This window comes from Zeus faber, assembly GCF_960531495.2.
Source record: "Zeus faber genome assembly, chromosome: 15".
Taxonomy (NCBI): domain Eukaryota; kingdom Metazoa; phylum Chordata; class Actinopteri; order Zeiformes; family Zeidae; genus Zeus; species Zeus faber.
Window position 1 is genome coordinate 24,771,810 of NC_137194.1, and position 27,695 is coordinate 24,799,504.

The following is a 27,695-nucleotide window of genomic DNA, read 5'->3' on the forward strand; positions in this document are numbered from 1 at the left end:
CTCCGGGCGGAGAACTCAGGCTGTCATCCCCGGTAGGAGGAGGAGGGGGGAGGGGGGGGAGGCTGACCCCTGCCGAAGGAACGCCGGTGACAGAGAGGGGGCTAGCGGAGCGAAGTGGTCCGTCAGCCTGGTTCGCTGGGAGCTGCTACCTCAGCACGGAGCCGCCATGTTTGGGTGACGTCACGGCGCGTCGCGTCACGTGTCCGTCGGCGGGACCCGGAGTGTGGAGGGAGCAGGGGAAGCTGCTCCCCGCTGTTCCCCTCCGGTTCCCCGCTGTTCCCCTCCGGTTCCCTCCCGGCGAGAGTAAAGAGGAAAAAATATGAAGCAACGCGACCCTGTAAGGGAAACGGATTTGTCTCAGTTAGTCTCAAATAACCAAAAAAATCGAACTCTTCATTTGAAACAGTGATGTTCCCCCTCATGGCCGCCAGGTGGCGGTAAAGCGCAACGAGACGGATCCACTTTATCACGTACACATACGTACACGTAGGGTTGGAATAATAATAATAATGATAATAATGTTAATAATAGTGATAATAATAAAAATAATAATAGTAGTAATAATATATATATACATTGTTTAAGTCATCATATTTCTAATCTCGATTTAGTATCTCATATTTCTGACCAACAAGGTCAAAATTCTGACACGGTATAATTATTTTGGTTTAATAATTTAGAATTTTTAGTACTGTGTTTTTTTCTATTCTTCTTAGTGTCTCGCTTGTTTCCTTTAATGAGAGAGAGAGAGAGAGAGAGAGAGAGAGGGGGAGAGGGAGGGGGGAGGGAAGGCAGCACATTAAAGTGGTAATCCATACGATTGGGCTTGATATATTTTTGAGCGGGCACTACAAGAACGAGCCATTCTGTCAATGTGGTCAGACCTTATACAAAATGTCTTGTGGGAGCCTGTTCAATGTTATTTCAAAAACATTCTATATTTTATCACTCTATCCCGGGGGCAGGACGCAACGAATAAATACCTTTGTGACATCATAGTGTGAGTGATGATGCGCATATAACAGACTCTCCTACCTTGACCCGCTGTGATTATATCGATGTATGTATGTGTATATGTTTGTTTGTATATGTGTGTACTGTATGTATGTGCATGTGTATTAGATAGAGGGGTGTCCCAAGTTCCAAGTGTTTTCATCAATCTAGGTTGCAGCCGATAGCGCCAAAATGAAGCGCTGCGATGTATGTTGACCCAAGAAGGACAGGAAGACACAGTACACATGTGTCAAGTGCCAGAAATACATCAGCAACACACACACACACACAGTAAAACTGTCCCCATGTATTGTGTAGACTGGCATGAATAATTGTGTATAATATAGTTTCCATAAAACACTATGTAAAAATTCCTTTCAAATTTGCTCAGTTCAAAGCAATAAACATCACTGGTGATGAAAACCTAATTTCATTTATAGTTGTTCAGAAACAATTTATTCCACCCATGTCTTGATTATAACAAAAATCACATTTTATTACAAAAAAAAGGTACTATTGATAAATGTTATAGTAAATAAAATAAATGGTAAATATTAACCATACATGCTGTTTTGTTTTAAATAGCCAATAATGCTGTGGGTCCACCAGACCCGCAAACATTGAGTGTGTAACAAAAACACAACACCACACAACGGTTAAGGGGGTTAACCGTTAACCCCCTTAATTGTTTGTGTGTCGTTGGCTCTGGGGGAAGTTTTCTGGGTCATTTTACGCTTCCACCGTCCAACATATACATTCCCTGTTTACACAAGAAACACAAGTGTACTGGTGTGTGCAAGTGTACTTGATTTGTGATGGTCAATGACTCAAATCAGGCTAGCTACATATTAGTTTATTTAATCCAGCTCCTTGAATCAACAATTATACATATTTATTCATACATTTCAAAACATTTTCATTGAATGTGATCATAAAAATGTACACCAATATAGTGTCGATATGAAAATACTGACAATCTTCAGTACAAATCTATACCCTAGGATTTATCTGGCAAGCGAACAAACAAACAAAAAAAAAATCATTGCTCAATCATTAAAAAAAAATGCCTCAAAGCCAGATTAAAATAATATTTTAAGCCTGTTTTCAGAACTTGGCAAAACCAAAGTGTGTCTCCCAAGTTCAAAATATCTTTCACAGCATTTTTCTTTTTTTTTGCGGGGGGGGTCATGTCATAATGTTCCCTATTTAGACGGAAAAACAAGATGAACCACCTTAAGCTTTACGCAAAGAAATTAATAATCACAGAACAAAGAAAAAAGGTTCAGCTATAAAATGAAATGTCATAAAAAGCAAAAGAACGTAGATATGCTGACATGATCTGAGAATAAATAATGCCACCGTGGTTACAATCCCAGTGTCCTGTGGTCCAGTTAGCCAAAGAGGAAATAAATAAACTTAAAAGGTCTTTCACTCAGAACGCTGTTTATCACAATGTTTTTATATTGATGGAATGGAAACCGTTGTCGGGAGTCCCACCCAGCAGCCTCTGTACCGTGACAAGAAAATAACAGAGCAGCTCCGAACTGGAATTGTTCCACACATATGACTGAGTTCAAGGGTCATAAAGGTTTTAGTTTTATTGTATAACAGCAAAACAGTTTGTATAACTATCAGTAATTTATCGGTACAGTGGTACTACGAGCAACTAAAAGCCCGTTCTAGGAGTCTTGTCTTTCAGTGTAAATACTAACACCAACAGGGGGAACCACCGTGGAGCACCTGCCGTCACCACAGGGAGGCAATGAGCAGTGGTATATTGGGTAAGATTTCCAATAATGTCAACGGCGCATTTCCATTAAGAGGAAGGGGATTAAAATGTGGTTCCGGATTTATTGAAACCAGATAATCCAACAGGAACCGTTTAATGTCTCCCATTATCATAATTTAAAAAAAAAAAAGAAAGCGGTATACAGTACCTTCGTGACTCAAAGCCAAAATCGTGACCAAACTACAGAGGTGAAAGACTCCGGGTCCGGAAAGAAAAAGTTCTGCCGTGTGTTTGCTGCAGCCCTGCACCGAGCCATGAGCTGGATCTCGGGGTCGAGGCTTATTAGCCGGATCCACACAGCCGACTCGATCCTGGAGTGGAAATTTACTTTCTCAAGAACCCGGATTTTACACCTACGCCAAAATAAATAAAGCGGGGGAAAATGAAACGGACGTCTAGGCGACCTGAAAAGAAAAGGAGGCATATCCAAATCTGGTCAAGGGAAAGTAACTGATATGGAGAGAGCTGTGAACAAAATACCCCACGAGACTGGCCTGCCTCGCCTTCAAAAAATATACTGAATGACTAGGCATGGTCCCAGCGTACCTGTGTTTGTGTTTTAATTCCAGTCAAACCAATCGTGGCGGGATTTTAACCCCTCGGCAGCTCCCTCCACCGACTTTTAGTGTCATTGGCCGCCTTTCTCTGGCGAGCTCTAAAATGAGTGGAATCAGTGGTCACGTGCTCGGCTGTGTTTCCTTCATAGTCGCCAAAGCTATCCATGTGCAATCTAGACCTTGAGTCAATGGTTAATCGCCTCTTTCAATACCACCTCTTCCCGAGTGTCATTCCGGAATGAGTCCAAAAAAATAAAAATAAAATAAAAAGTGGCGTGTGAATACCGAGAGCACACTTTTCAAAACATGTGAACTCGGGGGGGCGTCATAAAGCACTGAGATCAAATGTGTGTGTGTGTTTATATATATATATATATATATATATATATATATATATATATATATATATATAGTGTCTTAGTCCACATGGAATCAGGGAAAGTCTGATTCATCATCCTATGGCGTGCATCAGGGTGATAGCCCTTGTCGTGTGGAGAAGAAGGAGAGGGTTAAGAGAGGGAAAAACAAGACTTAAAAACTTTTTCCCGAAACATTTCCAGATGAGGGAAATATAGCCGGGTCTGTGGCTGGCCACACCTCATCAACAGATGTGTAACAACAAAAGAACTGTGAGGTACAGTTATTTTGCAGTTAAATTTAAAACGTTCTCAATGAAGAACCCCCCCCCCCCCAAAAAAAAAACCCCCCAAAAAAAACAGCATGACAAGTTGATAAAAAAAAAAAAAAAGGTATTTTGACAAGCCCCGCTGCTCAATCAATTGCTCGAAAATATTAAAATCCTCTAAATTTCATGATTATCATCGATAACACCAACCAATCATCAATAAGGTAATTAAGGAGAGTACACAGCTAAAAAAATAAAATAAAAACAGCAGTTAAAAGCAACTGAGCCGAATAGAAAAAAAGGACCCAAACTTGTTTTGTTTTTTCTATCTACTGTTTTTCCTCTAAATTAAACTCTACAGTATTATTGCAGATATCAGCACTTGGTTGGTAACCGTGACAACACTCACAAAGGACGAAAGCCCTGGTGGTGGCGCGCCGATCGCATGCGGCGGCGGTCACCTCAGAAGGGGAGCGTTTTTACCCTCTGGTGCACGGTGACAAAGGCAAAAAACAACAACGTCAGATTGTCAAAAGTGCTCTCCCCCAAAATGTCGTCTTGATCCATCACACACCTGACGGGGGGCGGGGCGGAAAGAGCATTTCAGAGGATGGGTCTCATCATCGCCCTCTAGTGGAGGTTTACCAGAAGAGTGGTCTGGGGATACAAAACTAGCGCTTTGAGAGGTTTTGGTTTGGGGAGGGAGGAAGTGTTTTTTTTGTTTTTTTTCTTCTTCAAGTGACACCTCACCGCACCCTCACATGTGACTTAGGGGGCTGTCAAGCACGCAGAGCAGGAGGGTGGTGTCGCAATGGCACGCATGCAGGATCACTGACGTGATGGCTCGTCTGAAGTGGGAATGATGAATATTTCGGGGCGGGATTGTGATGTTTGATGTGTTGAGATATGTACAGATGACTGTGCTTTTTAGATCGTTATTGTATAAACGTGTATGTTTTTTGTATCACGGCATAATTTCAAACTTTGATTTTGTTGGTCCGGGTTTCCAGTATATGCCAGTTGAGTGCGTAGGTGTGTGTGTGTGCCTTTGGGTTTGCATATACAGTATGTCTCTCCCATTTCTAGTGGTGTTTGTGCGAGTGCGTACGGGTTAATTTGTGTGAAAGAGCGCGCGCGCACACACACACACACACACACACACACACACACACACACACACACACACTAAAGTGTGATGACAGTCCCTTCCTCTTCCAGGCTCCGCCTCTCCAGCGCTCGGTCCGGCGATGGTGTGGTTGACGCTGGTCTGGTGGTCGTGCCAAGCGACCCACTGCTGCAGCTTCCCGGCAGGCTGCCATTGGCGCTGACCGAGATGGCGGCGGGGGTGGTGCGCAGGTTGAGGTGCGGCTCATAGCGCAGCAGCGGCGGCACGCTGCAGCCGGTGGGCTCAGCGCGGGGGATGGGCTCGGCCTCGCCGCCCGCCTCGATCACCAGGTCCTCGTCGTCCTCGTCGCTCTCTACCTCGTCCGGCTGGAAGTTCTGGATGATGTGTGACGCCGTCGCTGCCGGGGCCAGGGCGCCGTGCGCTGAGTAGCCGTAGTAGCTGGCGCCGCTGTCAGAGGAGCGGCCCGAGCTGCCTGACGCCGCCCCCCCTCCTCCTCCTCCCCCGCTCCGCACGATGTTGTTGCGCTGGTTGGCCGGTTTGACGGTTACGATGAGGTTGTGGCTGTTGGCGATCATCATGTCAGTCACCTGGTCCAGCGACTTGCCGGCCACCTCGATGCCATTCACCTCCAGCACCTCATCGTTGACGGCCAGAAGCCCTGTGCTCTCGGCCAGACCGCCCGGCACCATGCGCGAGATGAAGATGCCGGGGACCTTCTCCAGGCCCTGCGGTGTGACCCGCACGCTGGAGCCGTCCCGAATGTAGAAGCCCAGCGGCTTCTCCTGCCCGTGCTTGTAGAGGCGGACCCGCCGGTGCGTCTCGGGGAGGATGTCCACGTCGATGATGGAGGAGACGGGCCGGAAGTCCCGCGGGAGGCTGATAATGACCGGGGGCTTCTTCCTGTTGGCATCGGGCCGCAGCAGCACCGCCGAGAGCACCGTGTTCTTCTTCCTGGTCAAAGAGTCTGTGCCAAAGGTTGAGTAGTCAGCCTCTTCTGGGGATACGAGGAAAAAAAGAAAAAAGAAAAAAAGGGAGAGACAGAAGGAAAAGAGAGGGGATATTCATTATCGAATGCTCATTTATTTCTCATTAGCAACATGCTGCGCTAATTATAGCATAGAGTCGTTTTTCAGGTTGACATTCTGTTGCATCACGTAGTCATGTAGGACAGGGAGTTATGCTAAACAACGGAGCGACCTCGAGCCTGGGGCGTCACCGCAGGTCGTCTTCCATGAACACACAAAGACGCTGGTTTCCGACACTCCCCTCCAGTTCAATTGTTGTAAAATGCCATGGCTTCTTTAGGCCTAGTCCCAACTATTTAAAACATATGTAGCTTATTTTACACGCTACTGTAGCTGGTATATCTGGTAGGCAAATAACTACATGAAGGATGTCATTATCGTGCAGCTGGAGTAAACCAGAAAAGCAACCCCGTGGCTTCCTCAACTATGAAGAAAACACATTATGTGGTGGCCTTTGGCATGAAAACGAGCTGCTGTTTGATTGCGACTAATTCTGGATTCTACGCCTGCTAAGTCTTCTTCTTCTTTTCAAACACTCTCCGTCGCCGTGAAGCGAAAATCATGGAGGAGGTGTGTCAACAAAAGACGAAACAGACTATTAAGCTGACAGTGTAGCTGCTTGAGCTCGAGCTCGTCGGGCATGGTGCGGCTTGTGTGAAGGGGAGGGCACGCTGGACTTTAGCTCTCAGATAGTTTACCGGAACATATACTGTAAACATCAGCGTCAGGTGTGGCTTTGAACTTCGTCTCCCTCTTTTATTTCCCCAATTCATTTGCATCATCCATCCGTTTTCCGTGAAGGCAGCGCTTCCACCCACCCACCCCCACTCTCTAAAAGGCTTGGCTCATGAAACCTTTGCGAGGCAATATTGTTACAGACACCTTAGGGACCACCTTTAAAAACATTTACTACTACTACTACTACTACTACTTCTTTGCAAGTATTTTTTTTATTATTATGATTTGAACACATTATTAACCACCTATTATTAACTACTCATTTAAATTTACATTTTTACTCCGGCCTGAATTTCAGCATTTGTCACAACAGCTATAAATATTGGGAGAAGATTAAGGCTTGTGCCAATCTCACACTTCACCCCTCAAAACCCTCATATCCTCTATGTGTGTGTGTGTGTGTGTGTGTGTGTTTGGGTAAAAGCGTGTGCGTGTGTGTGTGTGTGTGTGTGTGTGTGTGTAAAATCTGGGAAAATATCCAGTCAGGTGGTTGATAAGGATTCCAGCTCTCAGGTTCTGACAGGAAGGTGCCCCCCCTGCCCCCACCCCACCCCACCCACTATTCCTAAAACCAAAACAAAGGATCAATTGTCCCACAAAAGAGCAGCAGTCTCTCGTTTCAGTTCCCATGAGACACAAACTCTGTGCGTAGATCTTCGCCAGTCAGTGACCTACAGGCCGAGTCCACAAATGACTAAATAGGAAACTGTTACAGAGTCCAAACACCAAAAAACAAGGCATTAGCATTTCTGGACAGATTAGAAAACGAAACAAGTGTTTGAACAGATTACTGTGTCTTTGGCCGTCATCGATCCCTATTTCATACATTTATTTTTATACTTAATAAAATAAAGTATAATAATCAAGCTCTGGGCCTTTGATGCCACGACACACACACACACACACACACACACACACACACACACACACACACACACACACACACACACACACACACACACACACACACACACACACACACACACACACACACACACACACACACACACCAAGTCTCCGACGCGGGGCTCGTCCTTGTAATTCGTTCATGCATGTCAGAGGGTTGACTCATCTCATTTCAGTCTTTCTTGCCTCCTTTTCATCCAAGCCATCTCTGGCGTATGAAAGGGTGAACCTGACAACCTGTTATAGACGGAGGGAGAGAACAGGAAGGTCCCTCGGGGGCCACTCAGCCACAAGCTCCACAAGACATGCTGTCCCAGCAGCAAAAGCGCACGCACACACACACACACACACACACACATACACACACACACACACACACACACACACACACACACACACACACACACACATTGCCTTGACACACAACGCTCCTTCCATTAAACTTATCTATGGCTGGTGTTGATGCCTGTGCACTATGAAACTCAATACCCTGAGAAGAAAGGTTCTCTATCTAATTAGCTACGTAGGCCCACAGGCGGAACAGGAACCCAGCAAGTGCAAGCGCAAGCACAAATATATGTACTTCCCGTTCCTGTTCCTTCTCTCTTCAATACACAAAGTAGTGAAGTTACTGTTCTTGCACGCACGCACACACACACACACACACACACACACACACACACACACACACACACACACACACACACACACACACACACACACACACACACACACACACACACACACACACACACACACACACACACACACACACACACACACACACACAAAGCCTTTAACCCCAGTCGTGTAAGTCCTCAGGCATTACTGGTGACATCGTGGCACGAAATCTTTGCGGTACAATAACGTGCAGCTCAAGCCACAGGACATTGTGCATTCTAATAGTTTAAAGTAGAAGAATGCACCGATTCAATAAAATATGATATATTTTACCATATTTCCAGTTGATTTTTTCCCACTTGAGAGGGCAGAAGAGACTGGCAGCTTGTGAGAAGTGCACACCAGTGCACGCTCCATAAGAGTAGTTAACGTTATGGATATGATTTGGTTTGTGATATCAAAGATAAAATTATAATGTCAAACAGAACACGATGCTGTGATATGATAGGATTAGGAAAAAAGTCAGATGAGATAAGAACGTGCAGAACAGACGTGGACGTGGAGGGCGGAGGAGGAGAGACGCAGTGCGTTGCGGTGTGTTGAAAAGATTGTCTCTTTTCAGTGAGCCGGATGATCTGTCTCACTGAAAAGAGACGGCCCTCGCGGCTCCCAAGCATTTATTTTATTTATGAACTTGTGTGAAATATTTTGTTTATATTTAATCCACTACAAAAAAGAACATTATTTATAATGATTTAATATGACTGGACTCAAAGGTACTTATTGAGAAATTTGTGTTTTTCTTTAAAAGTCAAGACTCAATAGTCAAACAATGGCATAGCCGTCCGCGCTGAAAAAGAAACAACAAAAGAAAGCCATATTTTTTAAATCTAAAATCAAATCGAATCCTTTAAATCCAAAGTCAATTCAAGTCGTGACACCCCTACTAAGAACATACTATCACGACAGGAATAAGGAAAATAAGGCCAAAGGACGTGGCAAAGTCCCCTGGTCCTCCGTACTGTATTTGTTCACATGTGCAGGTACAGAGCATGCGGCTTGACCATGATCGCTGTGTAAATCCAGGAGTCATGTGCGAGGAATGTGGCGGACAGAGAGCGCATGTTGGCTTTGCTAATGATTAAATGGCACAATCAGGGGTCCGCTCTGTGGGAACTCCGAGGCAGAGAGGGAACCACGTACATAACAGGGATTTGTGTCGTTTTTGTAGTAATTGAGTTGTTAGTCATTTGAATGAACTCTGCTTTTTCAGAAGAAACTTGACAATTCAGTTCTGCCTACATATATTTCTCAGTGAATTTAAACACATTTAAAAATGTTGCTTCTATGTTATACCCCCGTCGATTGGGATTTGGCTTTCTTTAACCGAAGTTTGCTTCTTTGGAAGGCGGCCAGCCTCTGCGGTGAGGGAGTCTATGGTCCATAAATTACATTTATAAATTTGCACCTATCACGTGAAGAATCTTGGACGGGAAAAAAACCAACAACACGCCTGTGACAATGGAGTTGTCACGGCCCTGCGCAGGTTAAGTATTCTAACTATGCACTGGCTGCTTACGATTCGCCACAGCTTTGAATAGAGTCAGTGAAGAAAAGGAGGGTAAACGCAGGCAGAGGAGAGAGGGGAACGGGGCAAAGGAAGAGAAAACAACACGCAACTTAACAAGTTCGCACACACGCACACACGTCTATCGCTAAAAAGGTCTACGCTGGAGGCAAGGGTTCTCTACTTCCACATTCACCACTTGTGCCAACCGTAACTAATTTATGTTTACAGTTGATCTCGCTTTTCCTTTCTTTCCTTCTCTGCCTGTCGCAGCACTTTGCTCTTCATGTGGTCTGCATCCGCAACGTGGTTTTGGCCTTTAAAAAACACCAGAGCCACTGGTTCACTGGAAATGTGAGCACTGCAGTCTCTGGACATTGAAGACTAACTTTCACCAAATTTTCAGTACTCAAATAATATTTTCTATGAAAATATATGTGATTTAAATGACAGAATAGTGACTTGTTTAGAATTGGTTAATATGGAACATGGAAAATGGAACAGTATTTATTTATTGCAGTTTATTGCAGTATTTATTGTTACACGAATGTTGTTGTTACACTAAGCTCTGTCGCAATGTAGCTTGAATGTTATTCTCCCTTGTAAGTCGCTTTGGATAAAAGCGTCTGCTAAATGACTAAATGTAAATGTAAATGTAAAATCAAATATCACAATTTTTTTTACCAATATCTTGATACTGAAAATTTGTCATTATTTTGGGGGTGACTAGAAACAATCATTATTAATATGTATTTATGACCAAGCAGGTAAAGGCGTTGATTAGAACAGCTAGAACAGTCTATGAAGTTCAGACAATTATATTACTTGTCTGAAATACAGGGTTTAAGCACAGGAAAAGACATTTGACTATATGATGACCAAAATCCCAGACCATATCCAGTCTCGTATGACAATATAAATATTATATCTATATGGTATATTGGCCAGCCCTCCTCTCGGTATGTGATATTTGCATTGGGGATATTCCCCGGCAGCCATTCCCTTATTTTGGCCTTGTATCGGACTGCCATCCATCATCAGCATTGGAATCGGAGCGTCCCGAATACACGTACATGAGCACGTACTAACTTGCCTTTGCAACATCGTATTATTGTTCAGGAAGACAAGAACTGCCGAGGACAAGGACAAATGTTACTGTAAATTGAAAGAGAGGCCTAGGTGCGGCATCCTCAATGATGCTCTCACTCCTCAGTGAAGACCACAGGGACAGTGGACACAGCGGCAACACCAGCAACACCAGCAACCAGTTCCTACCCGCTGCTGTCGGGTACTGTGTTGTCGAAACACGACACCTTCATCAGGTGACGCCACACAGGTGCCGTGGGCCGGTGTCCTCGACCTGCAAACTGTAAATACTACTTATTCTACTACTGCTGCTGCTACAATAGCGCGATAATTACTATTAATGCCACAGTTACTATTGCCATGGTTCTCTTATTACTTATACTAATACTGTTGTTCCATTACTAGTGTTTTATAAGTACTATGGTTATTAGAAAGGAAAATGCAGAAAGAGCAGATCGTGGAAATTCAATATTTTGTTGGTATCCACGGAATGGCATCAATACTATTGAGTATCAAAACTTTCCAATCAAAATAATAATAGTAGTAGTAGAAACAGCAACTGTGTGATGTACAGTAATGCCATTGGGTTTTTTTCTGAGGCTAGGCACTGAAGGTTTTATTTGAACACATCATATGACCTGTAACTTGAAATTGGTATCGTAAAAAATCATTTAGGAACCACGATAGGAGATGTTCAGGCGAAACCCAGCTCTAACATGAGCGACATGCTCCTGCAAGGGCGGGAGAATTCCTCTAAAGTAGGCCTTTTTACGTTCGGGGATAAAGCCTTAATGTGTCTGCAGCGACGAGAGTGTGATAATATAGACAGAACTCTTTTAAAAGGAAGGAGAGTGTGGAAAAGGGAGACGGGCAACAGAGGATCGGGGGTTGAAGGCCGAGTTCTGGTGTTCTGGAACCAGTCAGGCTTGTTGACGACAGGCCCAGCTACTCAGCACTCTGCCGGTGCCACGGTGTGCCAGACACACAACCGTGGAGGGTAGGGCGGTGAGCCCCAGACTGTGTCTGTGTATGTGTGTGTGTGTGTGTGTGTGTGTGTGTGTGTGTGTGTGTGTGTGTGTGTGTGTGTGTGTGCTAGCTCACACATGTAAATGAAAATTACCCAGGCTGGCATAAAGGATCAAAGGAGGAAGTGACTTGAGATTGAAGGTAAAATTAGAAAAAGGAGGTGAGACAACCTGACAGAAAGTAGATAGAGAGAGAGCGAGAGAGAGAGAGAGAGAGAGAGAGAGAGAGAGAGAGAGAGAGAGAGAGAGAGAGAGACAAGAACAGAAAGGAGAAAAAGGGTGGGGATCTGAAGATAAAAGAAAGAAAGAAAGAAAGAAAGAAACTCAAATAAGGTAATTCCCAGAGGGTTACTATTCTGGGTGCGGCAAGCATACCTTCTTGGCATAGTCAAGATAAAAAAAAAAAAAAAAATGCATGCTGATAAGAGAGGAGAAGGAGAGAGGGAAGCCAAGTCGGGAGGTTAGAGGGAGGGAGAGAGAGAGAGAGAGTGAGAGGCCGGAATGCAACAGGCACAAAGCTCCAAGGGGAGAGAGAAGGTAAAGTTAGAGATAAGACAACCTAACAGAAAGTTCTGCCCACACCTTCCCAAATCTTTGGGGGCTCTGCGGCTGTGTTGTTAGTGTGTTTGCATGTGTGTTTAGGTGGAGGATGGTGGTGGTGGTGGTATCTCGAGAGCAGAGACAAAGAGACGGTGCCGCGTGTAGAGGTGACACGCTGTGGAATGACTAATTAAAATCCATAATTCAAATACCGGAACGATGAACCCGGGGCTTCAGGAAGCCTCCCGCCCTTCGGTCGGCCTCATGAATTCTCTATTAGCCGTCATCGTCTACCTCGCTTTATTACCTCTGCCCTGACAGGAGCCATCCATCAGATATTACACAGCGCAAACGACTACGCGGGGAGGGGAAAAAAATACACGTTCTAATGGAGCCGGAGCCGTTTACATTGCTTGCTAACAGGCTACATACAGAACTCATCAACAACGTCAACAACTGTGTGTGTGTGTTTTATAATTTTGTGTGTGTCATGGGGTTTTATTCTATATTCCGAATGTAGAGGTTCATCAAATTCAGCTGGATGACAATCTAAAGTGTCAAAACCCAACATAAATGTTCAAATAATCCTCCCTTAGATATTTTAGAGAGTCTCTAGAGAACTTTCATTATAACATGACTACGTGACTTTTGTGACGATACTTCAGAAGAAAATCCACAATGTGGAATATCAACTTAGCGCCTGGCTGTGTGTGCGGAAATTGCTTGTGTTGGTGCATGTGTGCGCTATATGAACATGTGTATGAGCTGTAGTGTGGATGTGTGTGCAAGCATTTGGTGAATGGTGTCGTGTGTGTGGAGAGACGCTCTCCCTGTGTGGTCTGTCCCTTCAGTATGAGGCAGTTCCATTAATTCCTCTTCCGCTGACATAGACATCCACCACCACCAGCCTCCACCCTCTACCTTGGGGGCTCCTATCTGCTCCCTCTTCTTTTAAACCAGCCTCTTGGTCATCTCCCCTCTTCAGCTGCCTGTGCAAGCTGCATCCACCCCCCCATTCCCCTCCCCTTGTTCTTCTTCTTTCTGACGTCTTCCTCTCTGTCTCGCTCTTTCTTCCTGTACAGGTAGTCTGCGTGTCATGCGCTCTGCTGCAGGCTCGGCTCGTGCCGTCTGGTTCGTGTGATCTCCCGCTGAGCTTGCTACAACAGGGACAGCCGGCTCCTTCTGAGAGGGACTTTCTGGGGGTCGGAAAAGGGAGACGGCCAGAGGAAGCCCACTGGAGGCCGGCAATACGGCCGGGATCAAAGGGCAGTTCGGAGCTTCGGAGGCTCGTCTGGGACAAGGGAGGGGGCCAGTGGCGTGTCTGGACCCGTGCGTCCGGGAGTGGGAGCGGAGCCGCAGGGCATGCAGCTTGCCTGGGACCGATCAGCGCTGGGGGCTGGCTGGGCTGACGCAGGCCTGGTAACAAGCCTGAGAACTGGGGCTGGAAGAGAGACTGGCATTCAGTGTCGGGAGGTTGTGGCAGGTAACGGATCCGGGTTTTGGTCCAAGCCTAAACATGGGGAAGGGGACGGGCCTTGGGGTGAGGCTGGGTTTAAGTTTAGGTCAGGGTGGAGGTGGGGGAGGACGAGAGAGGGACAGGGGGAGGCGGGGAGGGGACCCGGCTGGCCCACTCGCGACAGGCGGCTCCATCGGGGAGACGGGAACTAAATCAAGCTCCGACACCCAGAGTTTACGACTCCTCCACACCACGCATAGCCCCAGGCGGGAGACCGGGGAGGAGGCGGAAGACTCAGGAGAGGGTGGAGGGCCGGTAGGGAGGGAAGAGCATCTGCGTCGTCTACCCATGCGTCTGAATAAGGACTTTAGTTTGGAGGGAGGGGCAGCGTCTGGGGTGCCCTGAGCGTCTACCTGTGTGCTGCCCTCCTCAGCGTCGGGCCCTGTAAGACAACATGGCCGCCCTGTAAGACCCCGGCACTCAAGATGATCTCTTTACCAACTGCACCAATATGGAAAAAAATTAAAATAACTTCGAGTTTCAAAGTCTCCTCATGTCAACTAGAAGCTTTGCAGGCATATTAAGCAACATCATACAAAACCAGTAATCATATAATTAAGGCTCTTTCGTTTTTATTTTAACCCGTGGAATCTCTTGGGATGACACTGTGGACACTGTGATTGATAGTATCTCATGTCATAGAGCTAGTTCTGTCGCCCACAAGTACTCAGAGAATTTTTATATTCATGGAAGTCGTCGCCACAAAATAGCAGGGAACACTTGACACTGCAATTTTGCTTGTGTGGTCTAATTGCGGCGGTGGTAGAGACAGCGGCCAACAGAGAAGAACCCCCGGAGGAAACTGGTCGACCACATTCAGCCACAGCTGCGAGGCCGTCATACATGTGGGAGCCTTGGTGGACGGGAGCGCAACCAAACACCCAGGTTTGGCACGCATATAGCTACCCACAGCCGGGCATATCCGTTGTCGCCTACCTTTCATAATCGGCTCCAAAGACAGAGAGAAGAAACAAAAGAAAAAGAAAAGACGGAATATACAGATGTTTTACTGGACGTAAACTAAAGCAGTAGAGCCGTGCACTTTGACCATAATGAGAGGCAATAAAACATAAGTGTTTTTTCATTGAATAGCTTCGCGGCTCATTCTTTTAGCTACGGCTCACAACCACACATGAGTCGGTGATACTCCGCGGGTACAAAGTCCGACCCGGCACCTTACAATGTGGAGTAAGGGTCCATTTATAATTAAAGTAAAGTAATACAGTAACAGTCACTGCCGGCAATGAAATCTGAGACTTCAAGAGTAACAATGCAAGTCGAAAATAAAAGGACCACAACTTAAAATCAGTCAAATTAGTAAAATACTGTACATACCGTACAGAAACATTGCGTGTGGTGGTTCACAGTTTTATGGACTAACTTCATGATGATGAGAAGACATAAGAGTATTTCTGAAGATATAAAGTCTGAAATATAAAATTAGGTTCATTACATTTAGTTCAATGTAATGATCTTCAGTTGGTCTCTACCACATAAACCAGACATTCTCAACCTTGGGGTCGTAACCCTGCGTGGGGGTTAATTGATATACACACTGAGTCAACATTTCCATATATGGATATATGTTTGATATATTTTTAATTGAGAAAATAGGTTTGAAATAAAAAATAAAAAAAATCGATGTAATCCACTTAGTGCTCTATGATATCATGAAAGTAGCCTGTGAGATACTTAAATTCACACGAAACAGTTCCGCACTTTGTCATTGTGATGCACTGTCAGTTTTGAATGGCTGAGCCTCAATCCCTTGGTTATAGGTCTAAATGTGAATTGTAACCCAAAATGGGTAGCGCCATCTTCAAAATGATAATAAAAGGAAAACATCTCCATTCAGTCGCTAGCCCTCGCCCACCCGACCCACTGTGCACCCCCACCACCCTCCGGGTTTTCACAGCCTTTCCAACTAATGTGGTCAGTGGTCAAAAGTCCATCGCCCACATTCACTCCTCCGCCCCCTCCCTTTTGGACCCTCTCCCTCTCGCTCTGGATTGGTCCATAGCGTTACATGTCCCTCCTTTCATCTTTCTCCCACTTTTTTTTCCCCCCCTGTTCGTACGCCGTGTCTATCCTCATTTCTTTATCGCCTTCCCTTGGAGTTTGCCCTCCCCCCCTCGCTCTCATCGTTCCCTGCCAACCCGCGACTTTGAGCAGCTCTGTTGAAGAGCCTGGACCCGAGACGCCATTGCATCCTCATTTTAGGCGCTGGGCGATATGGAAGGAATTCATTGCCATGGATATGAATAAATTATCACGGATAATGATGAATAGTTTAAGGTAATGAACCAGAGATGGATATTTTAAGTACATATCCAACCAATCTCTCTGTAATACTCCGATGGTAGGTTCGTCATTTTTTTTCAGCCAGGCCTTATTTAAATGTTGGCTCCCATCATTTATAGCGTTCATAGTACAAATCTGCACAACCCAAGGCTTAAAACTTGTTGGACCTCTTGGACCCTTTACCATGCGACAATTGAAAAACCATTATGAAAAACATACGGTATATTGTGTCTATGTATACTGTGACGTGTTAGTCATTGAGGAATTGCAATTGGGGAGTTCTTATGTGGGAAATACAGATTCCTGCATTCCATTTGAATCATTTGTTCCCATCTAAGTGTTTTTCCCATACCTGTGTGGAAGTGAAAGGTTATTGTTAAACGGAAGAGCCACATTATGAAACTGCTGAGCAGCTGATAATTTCTCATCTTTCCCCCCGTTTTAACAGGTCTAGAGGTCCTACCAACATATTACATTTTACAACGGCATCCTAATGGAGTAATTACATGAGCTGAATTACAGAGTATGAATGCTCATATTTTATATTGTCGTTCGTAACTGCAATATGAGAAATCTGTGCCATGTGGAAATTTACATGTGGCACAAAGTTCCAGGATATGACAGAAGGTCATGACAATAAGTACCACTGAAAAGACAATGAACAATAACATCCAAATGAATTCCCCAGCTCAAGCCACCTGCCCTTTCAGCTGGGTCTGGGCCCTCATCTGTCCATCCGAGCCCTTTGGGTTCCATCCCGAAAGGTTAACTGTGAGACAGGTCGAGATGACCGAGTGACAGTTTGGATCGCTCTCCCTACCTTGTACTGCCTCATTATTCTAAACAGCCCGTCGCCTTGTCAGATCTCACTTGCCCTCATTCTCCCAGCGAACGAAAAAAAACAACCACCTCCCAGCATGGTGGATACAGCCGGGACATTCTGGCGGGCCTGGAGGGTGTGCCCCACTGTCCTGTCTAATCTAGCCAGCAGAGGTGATCAGAGGCTGGCCACATTCCACCCAACTGCCCACCACCACCCCTACCACCCCTTCTCTGGCTCTGGCTCTCTCTGTCTCTCTCTTCCTCTCTACGCCCCCCGATAACCATCCCCTGGCTTGGGCCTCACTCTGCATTCCTCCCTTACTAATACTATTCCCCACTCTCCTCTCTCTCTCTCTGTCGCAGCATTCCTACTACACTTACACTACTCCCTTACTTTTCTCCTCCTCCTCCTCTCTCATTAGGGGCCTTGTCTAAACAATGACTTCTACATTCCTCCTTTTTAATACTATTCACCCCCCCCCCGCCATTTTTTTCTCCGTCTAATCCCTCCATCCTTCTTATTAGACAGAGGCTCTCCACCTCCTCCACGATGTCCTGCTTCACTTTGTATCAGACTTTCTGTCCCTCCCATACTCATTTCATCTGGCAAAATGATTATTTAGTTTAACTTTACCATTATTTCATTGAGTGTTAACTGAGGGAACGACTCTGGACGGACGGACGGACGGGGGGACACACACACACACACACACACACACACACACACACACACACACACACACACACACACACACACACACACACACACACACACACACACACACACACACACACACACACACACACACACACACCGATACTCCCCTTATTCACATGTTGCCGAATAAGGGGAGTATTCAAGCCGGAACTCGCAGCTTGTGTGTTATAATAATCAAAACAAAAAGAAAAACCTCCCAGCAGGCCAAAGAGCAAAACCTAGAAGTGCCAGTACTGCGTACTGGTGAGTACCACTCTGAGCATTGCATACAAACATTCACATTTTAGTTTTGCCAATGTGAAAATGCAGAAAGGAAGATTTTTTTTCAGCTTAAAATTCGAAGAGGAGTCGAACACTTACAAATGTTTTCAAATTTCAGTGCCAAGAGTACCCAAAAACCATGAACTTACAATGGTACACATCGTTGGGGTACAGACAACCATGGTACAAACCCAAAGAAATATGAACAACTATCCCAAAGTCACTTGAGAGTAGTTCGGGGCTGTCATGGTAACACTCCCAGACACTACGTTTTTAGCTTTCAAGACGAGATGTATTTAAATAGGGAGTGGTCTATATCTAAACCTCTGTCGTACATAACAGCATTTAGATTTCATATTTAGATGCACCAATAAATCGTGAACACAGGAGTATTAAAGTTGTCCCAGAAGTCCCAGAAAAGCATTCCTGTCCAAACAAGCGGCATCCAAAGCTCTGTGAAAGAACGACCTGATATTGAAAACAAACGTGAGCCGGAAAGCGCAGTAGACTTTCTCAACACCAAGGTGCAACAATTGTTCGCTTCGGTCGCTTTACGCTCTTGGTGCCGCCACCTCCAGCATTTCAGATATCAGTGGAATGCTCACACCGCTGGACTGTCAAACATAGCTGGGGATCAAAACATCAGAAAAACAACAGTTGAGCTGGCATACCGGAATAGATTAGCTCCACCAAACTGCTATCAGGTTCACTAGATAAAAACAGGTGCATGACCGACGGACAAGTGTATATTTTTAGGACAAAAGATAAGAGCAATACACACAGGAAACCCCAAGATCACAATCCTGAACTTTCTGTCAAAGTCATGTCGGTGTAGGGAGTAGTGCAATACAACCCTATCTGAGAGCGATTAAGCAGGTCTTTGCTCTTGTTAAGATATTTGCAGCTCCAGTAATTATAGAATAACACTGTCACGCAACGGCACACCAGTGTTTGTGGGTTTTGAAGAAGATGCAAGCAGGTTTAACCGATTAAAATGTTTAGTTTAATCAGTCATCCGTGTGACCGCCATCAATTGCTTCAGGACAAGGAACAAAATGTCAGCCCTTGTCCAACTGACTCAGGCCTCGTCAATGTGTAAACTGAAGCTTTCGGTTTTACAGGAAACGCTCTGACTATAGGTCAAACAGACATTGCTATGGTGATTTGTAGGTGGCCTGGGCAAGTAGGCTAGCTCCACACATGACTATGTCAGCTTGCCCAAAAGTACATTTAAGGAATGGCTTGGGACATTACAGAACAGTAAGTACAGTGTCAAACCTTCTCAAGGAGTCACCCTCTTCGGTGAAGTTTCTGAACTCTTCTGGACTCATTTTATGCAGCATATCATCTCAATTAAAGATATATGAAATGAGCAGCCTCTAGTTGATTATATTTTTGACATTGACATTTTTAACATATTCAAATCAGTTATATTCAATAATTTCATATTTCATTCATTTTTTTGGATGACAATGGTTTAAATGTTATAAGATTCCAAAAAAAACCCCAACATTTTTTTAAATACCCACACGCACACGCACACACACACACACACACACACACACACACACACACACACACACACACACACACAGTTTCAACATGAAAAACAGATTATTTTAATGTAATTAGTATGCTTTTATAGTACAATTTTTCTAGTTTTTATATGGTAGGCCCCTCCTAATTACATATTTAATCATCTTTTCATACAAACTCATTATGTCCAAGAATGAATAAATAAAAGTATGCCTGGTTTATGTGCAAGAGTTTTTCCTAACATGGAGTCTTGGACGTATCTACCTTCTCATCTTTCTTTTACAACTGAATAAAACATAATGAGTCCATCTCTCCTTCTCTTACTCTCACGTGGTTGCTGTACTTTCACACTGTATGTTTTTCTATTCTCTGAGAAGGATGACTCATGTCCGGGTTACTTCTTACTCTGGCAGTCGCTACCGTGACGAACACAAACACATACCATAGCTTTTACTTAGGCTCTCTCATAAAGAGCTGTGGACCTTAGGGGCCCACTGTCTGAGTGACAAGTGACGTCACCAGTAAAACGCCCTGCAGAGAGAATTTCCCTCATGAACCACTATGGCAGGATGGATAGAAACCTGGAAACGTTGTGTAACTACATCTGTATGTGCGCTCGTATGCAAGGAATGTTCTGGGTGACAAACAAGGTGTCGCTCACACCCTTTGAATTCTCTTCTGACAACCAGGTTCACAGCCAATTGGACACACCTACACCTTACTGTATATACAGTATATGAGAGAGAGACAGGTAAAATAGCAGTATAGTAGTGATTGTAATGGCATTGTAAGAATAACAATAGCAATAATGATAACTGCAGAATCCACAGTGGTCCCTCAGTCCCTAAATCCACCACCTGTTCCCAAATAGGAGTTTCTCATGAACATCTGACTAAGAAAAACAACAATCCTAACAAACACAAACACAGCAACCACAATAGCTCGGAGTAACACAGCGCTCAGCATAAAAATAAAAAAAAATAAAAAAAAGCGTGCTAGTGTTATGGGAAGCTTCCACGAGCAAAGCAGGAGGAAACTATCTTTCTGCTCCCCCTAGATGTAAACGCTCTCCATTAGCCGATAATGATGCATTGGCTGGCATCTCTGCGAGAACACTTGACTGATTATCGGGGTGACTCAGCCGAATAAACAATGTACCGCAGCAACAATGTTTTCCTAGAAGCTCAAACAAATAATGAGAGAGAAAAAAATGGCATGGAACTTTTACAGACATTTCTACTGCCAAAGCATCTGCGTTAAGAATTCAGATTGAATCCTGTCCGGGAAAGACTTTGAAGTGCAGCACGTGAAAATGGATACGAACGTCAAATAGGTTCAGTTGTTAGGAGATCCAGAGCTAATCTATGGATCCGACGCTGAACAGGTGACGTTTCTTCCTCACTCCCAGCATGCTTTGCGGCTCCCATCATCCTTAGAGAACCTGCAGTGCTGTTAATCCACCTATGAACGGGCCTCTTCAGCGCTGCCATGGCAACGAGTAAACAGCAGCTGCCTCAGTGCTGGTTCAACAGCCATCCACACATTGTTAAAATGAGACGCAGGTCACCAGCTTGTTTTGCGTGGAAGGGAAAAAAGGGCTGTGAAACTATGACATCTGAAACACATGCACACACAAGCGCATGCAAGGAATCACACACACACACACACACACACACACACACACACACACACACACACACACACACACACACACACACACACACACACACACACACACACACACACACACACACACACACACCAGCAAAGAACAATACTACATTAGAGGCTGACAATCACTGACGTAGCATCGCTGCAGAATCGACAACAACAATGTGGGCATTATTCGACGTCCAGACCACAACAATGCAACAACAGACCAACACTCATGGCCTTACATCCACCCCCTTATCCATCCAGCCTCCACAGACTGCTGAATGGATGCACTCTTGCAGACAAATGAATGCACAGTACTAAAAATAGCGAGCATGTGATGTGCTTAAAACCAAGTCTCTGCAGTCTGACCACACGCTTTACCTTTTCCCACGAAAATCTACCCGTCGCAGATTGTCAGTCGCTCTGGTAAGCCTCCAGCGGGAGCACTTCATTCGGTCTGTGCAGGAACAGACGGCGGCCCCTCTGGAGTCCTTCGGAGATGCTGCTACGAGCTCAACAATAACCTCTTGCTTCGCGATGAACTAAGCACGCACAAAATCACTCAGCCACGGCTTCGTAGTTTGACCGTTTGGGGACTTGATGCGTTTGTCACATCAAGGAAACCGTGGAAAGATTGAACCAAACGTAACATGCTCTTAAGATCAGCTGTTAACAACCACGGCTGAGCTTCCCTAGAGCAAAGCACTTTAAAGTGTCACAAAACCTCCAAAAACACGCATTTCAGTTGAATACTGACGTATTGTCCTGTGTTACAGTGCTAGAGATTGACCCCGGTCCAGATCGACATTAAATTGCAATGTCATGTAAACCCGGTGGGACAATTGGAATCTGTCAGGTGAAATGTGCGATTGGCTGATTTTTAGAAGGAGCTCATGTACAGTATAGGCAGCTGGTGAACAGACTACGTCAAAGTAAGAGTATCAATATATGCAACCCAAACAAGATGGCACATACACTCTATCGTACCCGATTCTCAAAACACCCCACATATGGAGTGGCATATTTTTTGTCAAATTTCAGTGAGAGTTGTTATAAAAAATAAAAAATAAAAAATAAAAAATAAAAAATAAAGGAAGGGGGAGGGACAATAGCTCATCCTTGATTCATTTGCCTAAATTCCATCACTGGGTTTAATGACGGGCTGCAAAAATTCTCTAGAAACCTAGACTAAAATAGGTCTCTCTTTTGTCTATTTCACCAAGAGAGACCTTCTGCGCGGCTCCGAGATACTTTCCCGTTTGATAAACATTGTTCTTTGTACATTCCTGTGTTAAAACTCACTCTGATCTGGCCCCTAGCCTGATCAGAGTCCGTTAGAGCAGCGGTGTCATCAACTCTGCGTTCGATAATGGCAGCGTATCTGCGGATAGATAGACGGGTCTGGAGCCGCCACTTTGCTTCATCCCAGTTGGGACCAACCGGACCTGGTGCTCAGCAGTTTAGTTAAGGAGGGGTGGGGGCGGAAAGGTAATTAGGAAGTGGGGCAAAGGGATGCAAGGGGTGGGGCTGTTTACATCCGCGTGTGTCTCTTTGCTTGATCATGTTTGTTTCATGTGACGTGCACTGAAGCGTCTTCTTCTTTCTGTGCCCGCGTAAGCGTGTACGTGCACGCGTGTGTGTGTCTTTGCGTGCGTGCAGGAGAGAGCAGCAGCGAGCCCAGCGTGGGGCTTGTGTCTGGAGTGTGTAATTGAAACACGGTCCCATGCGGCGCTACACAGTGACCCCACTAATCTCCTCCTGACAAAGTGGCTTAGCTTCTATAGGGTCATATGGCACAGCTAGACAGCTTAAAACACAACAGAAACGCACCGCCTGTCCCGCGCTGTCACACAGACCCCGTGGCCTCGTGGGCTCATTCAACAGGTTGGACTCAGCACTTAGCAAACAACGGCGAGGGCTCCAAAAACAGACAAAAAAACCCCCAAAAAACAAAAAAAAACCTTCAACCTTTATTAATAGATGTAAAAAGTGAAAATGGTAAAACATTTAAGCATAATTCTCAACATAAACTCTAGTGTTTTTCAATAGTCAATACAATACAATATTCATATAACAAGACCACAAAAAATGAAGGAGCAAGGAAATGAAAATCAAGGCAACGGCATTGTGAGCAAGCCAAGGTAAGCTATCTCAGCCCCCTCCCTCCTCACTTCCTAAAACTCAGCCTCTCAGCCTGTCAACTGCACCATAACAAACAGACACCCGTTACATGATCTCGACGGAGAGGAGAATCATCTTAATGCTGGTGACCCAAATATTTCACACACCAAGGTGAGAATTATTCCCAGCGCTCTTTCTGTGGCTCCCGGAACATCAGACCTGACAGGAAAGCGACGCCAAGGTGTCTCGGATGTTGAAGCGACACGTCGTCGCCGTTCTATTAAAAGAAACACCAAGAAGGCGTTTTATGTCTATTTTAAAACAAAGTGACTTCTGGTGCCTCGTCAGGGTTCTTAGTCACTGTACATTCTTTGAAAAACCCAGACAAGGCCACTCAAGCGCCGCCGCCAAAGCGGGGTTCGCGACAACAGCACGCTGTGGACAGAACATGCACTGCGGCGCGTGGCCAAACAAATTCACAAACATGGCGAGGCAGGGTTTGCTGTCCGCCAGGAGAGGGAAACATTGAAAAACATAGCATTGCATGCTCCTCTCCTCTGGTTCATCTGCAAAAAGTTCCACAACAGGAGCCATGCGTCAACGTAAAATAAAAGGCGCAGGGTTTTATTACTGTGTATAAAAGTCTGCCTCGGTGGCGTTCTCCTACAGTACCTACAGTACCCCCAAAAGTGAAAGCCGATCACTTACTTCCACAGGTTTGGTGACCAACAACCACTGCAGTTTCTAAAATAAGTACAGGTGTGAAAATGAGAATGAAAGAAAAATAAGGTTAGACTTTTTGCCATTTTGTCATGGCCGTGCGGGCAGCGCAACTCCTAAATCAACAGCAAATTTGCATGAGGGACATTAGTTTTGTCCTGTAAGTAAAATACTCCACCAGAGAGCATTGATGATGTTGGTCTCCCAGATATTCTCATTGAATCTCTGCAATTTCAATATAAAGAGCAACAGAATTTTTTTCATTTCGAATTTGCAACCTTGTTTTCTTTCAAAGTTAGTATATTCATACCCACGAAACGACAATCCAAAAACAATCGCAACACCAATCTGATTGGCAGCCAAATTTCACCTCGATAGTCCACCGCAAAAGGTCCCTGCGAGTTCCAGCCTAGCGGCTCCGGCCTCTGGTCGGGGTCGGGGGTCAGGTCTCCCCAGTTCCTTACCTTTCCTCTGCAGGAAGAGCCTCAGCAGCGGGCTGGCGGTGGAGATGGCCTTGTGGTAGTTGTCGTCGTTGTTGATGGGCAGCAGGTCGCCGTGCACGTCGGCGTAGCCCACCAGCAGCTCCACATTGGGGATGCGGTGGACATGCTGCAGCAGGCCGTAGAACTCATCGAAGCGACCCGGCTTTGAGCGGTCCAGGGAGAACCGGCGGAACTCTGCCCCAAACTGGGAGGGGGGACGAAAGCACAAATATTAAAGCATGTACGGAGAGGCGCGGTTAGATGTGTGGACACAGGACAGTAGCGCAATACCCGACAACCAACCAACTCATCGCTCCGCGGCTCATGCTTGGGACAACCATTCCCCGCTCCGAGGGAAGCCTAAATAATTTCCTGAGTGCGACAAGGAGGAGACCGTCGCCCGTGCGGACTCGCCAACTCGGCCCTAGGCGATCAATTATTCACGTGGGCTTCAAGTCCGCAGCAGGCGCACATCCCAGGTCCAATGGCGCGGCCTGATCGGGCTGACAGGGCAGAATGTTCGGTATGCAAATGTTGGGATATGTTATTATGTCTACAAAGAGCAAGGATCAGCACGACCCCGGGAGCCGCATTGTTGTGGTGTTGATGGGAAGTCGCTCCTGTTGTCGGTGAACATCACCCAGCAGCGGGAAGAGAGGCGTGAAAACGAGATACTCCTCATCCTCATCATCATCATCACCATCATCATACTCCCCGGTATCTTGTCTGTGAACAGAGTACGCCGACCAAAACTGTATGAGTCCCCAAGATACGAACTAAGTCGTGCGAACAAAGGAAATAAAAACAGCTTTTCGGTTCCCGGTCTCTTTGAATACGGTCGAAGCCATGGTTAAAACTATAGGGCGAGGAAAGCAGGAGATTGTTGTTGTTTCACCTCCTGTGTTATTCCGCCTTTTCGAGGTGTAGGCATTTTTTTCACGCCATGCCGCTCCGCTTCCCTGCTTCCCCTGGTGTGGTGTGTTTTAGGCTGTGGCACGGTCAGCCGCTCCCCTGGCCAGGTCACCCCCCCACCCCCCCCACCCGCAGGGGTGAGGAGACTGACCTGGTGGGAATAAGGGGTCGGATGAGGTGGCACACGCGGCGTTGGTGGATCCGTGTCTGCGTGTGACGCCGGGGAAGGAGTGTCTCGCCGGCTTCATGACACCTGTTCACGCCCAGTGACACTAGGCAGGTTATGCAAGCCCACAACAACCCGCCGTGGCACTCTGCGTGGAAAAGCAACTTGTGTGGAGGAGGTAAACATATGGTTGTCAGGCAGCAAGTTGCGTATCAGGACCAACCCAAACACTTTGCATTGACTGTGTGCGCACCTGCTCGTTTCACAATCACGGTCCGTTTTATCACGTCTTTCCCTTGAGGTTATTATTATGATGATGATGATTATTATTATTATTATTATTATTATTATTATTAATAATATCATATTTTTTCTTATTATTAGTGTAGAAATGCTTAAATTGAATAAACAGTGGGTTAGCTAACCAGTGTGGTGGGTTAAGCTCCCACCTCGGACGCACTAACTTGTGCGATATCATAACTTCAAACTTAGCGGCAGGCCGAGTTTATCCCCGAAGAACAACCAAACATCCAGGTCAACACAGCGGTGAAAAAATAATAATAATAATAATAATAATAATAATAATAATAAAAACCGCCACCGCAGCTCGACGGGTACCGCAGCGCACCTTGCTCTTCACCTCCACGGCGCTCAGAGATCGGCTGCTCGGCGCTCGGTGGCTCCTGTTCATGTTGGGCTTGGCGGAAGCCGCAGCACTCCCTATGCCTCCCGCACCGGAGGAGCGCTCCGCCTGGGACGCCGCTCGCCACACCAGCCGCCGTGTCCGCGTCCGCGTCCGTGTCTGGGTTCCGGTGCCGGTGCCGGTCCCGGTCCCCGCGGGTTTGTTTCGGCTGGTACCGGTCGCTCCGCGGCGCTTTGCTTTGGCGCCGTCCACCCCCCCCCCCCCGGACGAGAAGAATGCGACACTGCCCGAAGACAACTGCCCCAGACTGTCAACTTAACTCCTCTGGTACTGGCTCTGTCTGTCTGCCATGGTCAGGAGGAGCCTCTCTCTCTCTCTCTCTCCCTCCCTCTCCCTCTCTCTCTCTCTCTCTCTCTGTGTGCTCTTGCAGACACACACTCTCTCTCTCTCTCTCCCTCTCTCTCTCTCTCTCTCTCTCTCTCTCCCTCTCTCTCTCTCTGTGTGCTCTTGCAGACACACACTCTCTCTCTCTCTCTCCCTCTCTCTCTCTCTCTCTCTCTCTCCCTCTCTCTCTCTGTGTGCTCTTGTAGACACACACTCTCCCTCTCTCTCTCTCTCTCTCTCTCCCTCTCTCTCTCTCTCTCTCTCTCTCCCTCTCTCTCTCTCTGTGTGCTCTTGTAGACACACACTCTCCCTCTCTCTCTCTCTCTCTCTCTCTCTCTCTCTCTCTCTCTCTCTCTCTCTCTCTCACCCTTTATTCAATTCCAATAGAAATGTGCTTTATTGGCATGGCCTTACTTTGCCAAAGCATAACAAGGCACAACAACTGAAACAATTATTATGCATCCAAAAATCGACAGTCCACATTATGGAACACCATTTGAGTCAATATTCAATAAATACATAAATAAGCCTGTGGAATAAATTCTGAAATAAATAAATTAGGCAATAAATATATAAACAGACATATATGCGTGTGTAAGTATAGTTCAATAAATAAACATTTTTTTTATCTTAAAACATTTCATGGAATTTTTATTTCATAACGCCGCGTTTATTTATTTCATGTCATCTTTATTTCATAACGCCGCGTTTATTTATTTCATGTCATCTTTATTTCATATTACCGCGTTTATTTATTTCACGTCATCTTTATTTCATATTACCGCGTTTATGTATTTCATGCAAATTTTATTTCATAATACCGCATTTATGTATTTCATGGAATTTTTATTTCACAATA

The 27,695-nt window shown here is 45.6% G+C and overlaps 1 protein-coding gene across 1 annotated transcript; it reads right to left on the bottom strand.

Moving 5' to 3' along the window:
• Positions 1-5,149: 5,149 nt before the first annotated feature.
• pard6b (par-6 partitioning defective 6 homolog beta (C. elegans)) lies at positions 5,150-26,500 on the bottom strand (the record flags this gene model as incomplete). The annotated part of the gene is made up of 3 exons (XM_080014742.1): positions 5,150-6,084; positions 24,714-24,936; positions 26,438-26,500. The coding sequence occupies 3 exons, from the start codon at positions 26,498-26,500 to the stop codon at positions 5,150-5,152; spliced, it is 1,221 nt and encodes a 406-aa protein (XP_079870868.1).
• Between the last annotated feature and the right edge of the window lie 1,195 nt (positions 26,501-27,695).